Genomic DNA, 5,455 nt, shown 5'->3' with positions numbered 1-5,455 from the left:
GCTTCCAGAATGTTTGTTTCCATTGGCAATGTCTACTAGAATTCTAGCGGATTCTTGGACTTCAACTAGCTGTTGGAATTCTTGGGCCTTTGGAATTACATGATCCTTCATGTATGCCCAGTCAGGCATCTTCCATGGACTATCAAACAGAGTTTCATAGTTCTCTATACTCTTACCAAAGTCTACCAATGCATCTCACTGACTAAGCTGAGTAGCACAATAAATCCATTGCTCCTCCCTAAGACATCCCAATACAGGCAACCAACTCCAAACATGATACCCACGCTAGATATATCAGAGACAGAAGACACAGTGAAGGAAAACAGTGCATGTGAAAGAAGTAACACGATTAAATCTGTCTTTCCTCCATGAAAATCAAAGAGAGTTAAGAACTGGTGGGAAGTTTTTGAGTCACTTTAACACAAATAAATAGTATAATCATAATGCAACCCATACAGAGAGAAGAAAGAAAAACAAACAGAGACTAAGCAAATGGAAGCTGGGAAACAGGTTTAACATATTAGACAGCCAAAATACACATCCAAATATCAGGAAGAAAAATGGAAAGACTGAAATAATGGAGAACTTAAGGTATAAAAACAGCTAAACCTGAGCGATCCTTTCGATCAAAAGTCGTTTGATTCTCAGCAAGCCGCCACCTCTCTCCTCTGTTCCTTGCCTCTTCTATCCCCCCTACCTACAGCTCCCTGGAATCACCTTCCTTAGCAAACCACCACCTGCCCCCCCTGTTCATGCATCAGCAAGTATGGTGCCTTCAACCCCCAGCATGGTCGGCCATCTCCCTGCCATGTCCATCAGCTGGTCCCATGCGGTAGGGAAAGGGGGCCCCACTTATCTAAGGTGCTGCACAGCTCCTCCAATGCTATAAAAAATCCCTAAAAAAAACTAATAGCCTTTGGCTCTTCAAAGGGGTCTACAATTATCTTTTATATAAAATATAAAGACTTTAAAGACTTGCATTAAGATTGTAATGGTCTTTTAAAATTGATTTTAAAAATTAAGATATTAAAATTTCTTTATTACCTCAAATTTAAAATTTTTTAAAAATAATTTTTAAAGGGATAAGGTAAGTTTTATATGAGAGTTTTCACATTTTTATGTAGAAGTTTCTATTTGAAAACAAAAACTAGAAAGTGTATCCAAAGGTTTAGGTTGTACATTTAAAAATTTTAAATTTGAGAAATTAAAGCTTTTTAATATCTTAGTTTTTTCAAATAGTTTTTAAAAATTATTAGCTTTTTAAATCTTATTTTATTAAAATTAAAAATAATTTTATATACATATAATTAAAAATTAATAATATTTGTAATATTATTTATTCATTTTTATATAAATTTATTAACACTTTTTTTTTATTAAACAAAATGTATGCAATATTTAAATATTAAAAGAAAATGGTAAAAATCGTATTTAAATATTAAACATATTGAAAATGAAAAAAAAAATTGTATTATGTAATTATATATATATATATATATATATATATATATTTTTAATTATATTTATATTATTTTTTAAAATAAGCTATATAGCTTTTCCTTGTTAAATTTCAATGTAAGCATAAAAATAGGGCTCATTGCATAAGAAAAAGAGGTGGCTGTTTTGCCATAGGGCTCATTGCATAAGTTTTATATGAGAATTTTTGCATTTTTATGTAGAAGTTTCAATTTTGAAAACAAAAACTAGAAAGTGCATCCAAAGGTTTAGGTTGTATGTTTAAAATTTTAAAATTTGAAAAATTAAAACTTTTTAATATCTCAGTTCTTTGAAATAGTTTGTAAAAATTATTATCTTTTTAAATTAAAAAGGCAAAAAATAGGAAACATATCCACTTTGACGCTAAATTATACATTTATTTTTTGCTTTTTCCCCTCTAATTTCAAACTTGAGATAGCAAAAGTGGAGTGAAATGGAAAGCCAAAAAACCAAAAGCATAACTGAGACTTAAATTGAGTGTAATATTTTTTTTTTTTGTAATCAACTTGATAATTTTGCAAAGCATAGATTTAATTGATACCAAAGCATAGGATCATTTTTTATTTTCTCATCGTAATTGGATTTGGAACTTCAAGTAAACATGTCAAAAAAATAAAAATAAATTTCTAGAGAGAAGTATAAGGCAAAACTAGAGATTACCCTTGTACCAAGATTAAGCATGCCAAAAACTTGAAACTATAATCTCAATCAATTCCATAAATATTAATCAGCCAAAAAAAAAAGTCCTGAAAAAATGGAATTTAAATCCACAACAAACACCAAACATTTGCTATTCCTTCAAATCCTACAAACGGTAGGCATCTAATTATAGAATGAATTAAAGAATAATATACATTCCAATCATATTTGGTTGATTTTAATTGGAATCATACGTAAGCCCCTTGTTCTTATATTGCTTTGAAACTAGGAAGGAAAGTACTTAGAGTAGCTTCATCCTCCCATTCTAACTCATTCCACCACTCTTGCTCTCCTACCATCACAACTCTACCTTGATTGGCACTGTTGGAGTTGAGTGGCAGCCTCTTCAGCTTTGGACACCCAATTACTTCAATTCTGTCAAGGTAAAGAAAGGGCAAGGGATTCCGGTACACATTCTTCAATTGGGGTAAACCATTTAACTCCAGTCGTATGAGTTTTGCGAATGGGCTAAGATTTCCTCCATCCTCTGCACCTTTACCTATCACTTCTTCCATTTCATCACATTGTCCTATTGTAAGATATTGGAGGTTTGGGGCAAAAATAAGCCATGTCAAATTCTTCAACATCTGGCATCTATTGATGGCCACTTCGCCAAGGCCATGGAAGCATTCGACCTTCGGGTTGAGACTGCTATACCCCACTGTTTCCTTTCCTTTCCCTGCCCAATCAAACTTAATCTCTCTCAAACTATCCAAATCTTTCATCGTAAGCCCATCGAGATGCTTCATATTTTCGAGAGATGATAGGTTGAGAGAGCTTGAACCTTTGAATATCTTGAGGCAGATTGCATGAGTGCAACTCGGTAACTTTCTGGAACTTAAAAATCTCTTAAACACAGAGGCACTTGCTATGGTGACACGTAAATGCGTCAAGTATTTCAAACTCTCCAATTCCTCTATCAAGGACTCATTGTCATATGATTCAACGCCTCCTTCAGCTACTTGATCATAAAGTCCACAATTGTACATGCCAACCCCTTGCAGCATTAAAAGACTTGATATTAGTCCTCGTGGAATTGAAGAGACTTTAGATGTACACAATCTAAAAGCCTTCAATTGTACGAGATTCTTCATCTCAATCGGCAACTTCTTTATCTCTGTACCATATAAATCAAGATATTGCAATGAAACCAAATTAGAAATATCTGATGGTAACTCAACTATTTTGGTTTTTGCTAAGCTCAACACTCTTAGATTGGGCATAAATTGGAAAAAACCATTGCTTATCATCTCCAAATCACTATTCAAATCTAGAAGAAGTGTCGAGAGATTGGGACATGTGGGTGATCCTGTTAACTTCTCAATTCGGTTGTCCATCAGTGAAATCCTTTCTGTCATCGTCCATTTGACAAAGTCAGGTGCTTGGGTCAAACCGGCACTTGTTTGTACCAAAAACTTGCCCTTCATCTCCCCCATTTCACTGGTTATCCACAAGGCCATATCACGTACAACATCATGTAATTTTACACATCTAGTATTTGAAGATTCCTCAAGTAGACATGCATGAACGAGAGTACTGATAATATTGAATACCTGATTTCTGGCTCCATCTGTGTCATCAAATTCATCTAAAAATCCCTCATAAATCCATTGATATATCAAAGTTTCCTTAACTATGAAACAATCTTCTGGGAATAAAGAACAATATAAGAAGCAAGATTGAACTATTTTGGAGGGCAAACTATCATAGCTGTATTTCAAAAGTGGGTACACTCGGTGCCCCATACCTGGAAAATTTGAAGCACGTGTTTGCAGTACTCTAATTGCATGCTTCCAATCTTGGGGTGTCACTTTAGAAGCCATGGCTCGCCCTATGGTAATTATCGCCAGTGGCAAACCGCAACACTCTTTTGCAACCATTTCAGCCAGCTCAGGTATTTCTGGATCAGAATTAAGGGCGTCCTTTCCCACATATTTTTGAAACAGATCCCACGAATCCTTCCATGCCAAAGATTTCACTTGGATCTTCGTGTGAGCTCCCATTTGCCCGCACAAGTCCTGAGATCGAGTGGTGAATATCAGCTTGGACTTATTTTGTTGGTCGGGAGGTGGAATTCCCACTTCTAACAGATCCATATGCTCCCACATGTCATCCAACAACATCACAAACCTCTTTTTGCTCAAGGCTCTCCAGATGACTTTGGCTTTCTCATGGCGGCTTTTGCTTTTCCATTTATCATCACAGAATCCCACCTTCTCCCAAATCTCGTTTTGAACCCGCCCTAGATTTGGAGTTCTTGAAACCACTACCCAAATTACGACATCAAAATTGTGGGATGTTTTAAGGAAATGATTGTTGATTTGTGTCAAGAGGGTGGTCTTCCCAACGCCCCCCAACCCATAAAAGCCGATCATCCCTACATGTTCTTCTTCGAGACTCCTCCAAACTTTGTCAAATGTTGATTCCAAGCCCACAGTGGATCGGCCGGGTATTTCCTCCACAGGAGCTGGAGGTACAATATCAGCCACCACCTCAAAATTACGTCCTTCGCTCATTAGAGTAGCCATATCTTGTAGCTTCCTGGCCACTTTTTTTCCCAACGTGTAGCTGGAGATGCAATGCTTGGGATGACAACAACCACGTAATCGTTTCTCCTCAACGGTCTCCGCTCCATCTCCAATCAGTTGACCGACTTCAGTTTCCATGGCTTCCACCCTGGAAAGCCAGCCTTGTACTTGATCCAGACGCTTCATCTGTTGTCTCTCAGCCACATCCACCTTCCTATTCACATCGTTCTTCAGCTCCCTTAATTTTTGAAGCTCTGTTCTCAAAGTAACCCGATTTTCTGCAAGCTTGCATATGTAATTTGCTCGAGCAGCAGTGCAATCACAACAACCAGCGATGTCGTTGGTAGAGATTGAGACGGAGAACACGTTTCCCATTGATGTATGAAAAACTCCAAGGAGAAGGTAAGAAAGAGGAATGACAAATTCGAAGCAGAAAAGCAATGCCTTTTATTTGCAGATACTGGGAAAGTGATGAGGAGAAACAAAGGAAAAAAGCATGGAAGAAAATGTGGGTTCCTTCATTTTCATATCTAATCAAACCCCTAACCAAAACCCATGCTGCAACATAGTGGAAATGCTTGTGAATATTAGAATTTTAATTTTTTTAATTTTTTTAATTTTTTTTTTCAAAATCTATATTATTTAAATAAGGTTGTAAATGGTTCTCCAATTTTCATTTTGTCAATATTATTGTCAATATTTAATTATTTAGATTCTAGAAAAATTATTTT

At 35.9% G+C, this 5,455-nt stretch overlaps 1 protein-coding gene across 1 annotated transcript; it reads right to left on the bottom strand.

Moving 5' to 3' along the window:
* Positions 1–2,187: 2,187 nt before the first annotated feature.
* On the bottom strand, positions 2,188–5,184 carry LOC100247196 (probable disease resistance protein At5g63020). The gene has a single exon (XM_002267084.4). The coding sequence runs from the start codon at positions 5,097–5,099 to the stop codon at positions 2,406–2,408; it is 2,694 nt and encodes an 897-aa protein (XP_002267120.1). The 5' UTR covers positions 5,100–5,184; the 3' UTR covers positions 2,188–2,405.
* Positions 5,185–5,455: the final 271 nt, after the last annotated feature.

Source organism: Vitis vinifera, chromosome 9 (assembly GCF_030704535.1).
Source record: "Vitis vinifera cultivar Pinot Noir 40024 chromosome 9, ASM3070453v1".
Classification (NCBI taxonomy): Eukaryota; Viridiplantae; Streptophyta; class Magnoliopsida; order Vitales; family Vitaceae; genus Vitis; species Vitis vinifera.
This window is presented reverse-complemented; position numbering and strand designations above follow the sequence as displayed.

Coding starts and splice junctions, on each gene's coding strand:
- LOC100247196 (XM_002267084.4), bottom strand. CDS start 5,099: ATGGGAAACGTGTTCTCCGTCTCAATCTCTACCAACGACATCGCTGGT.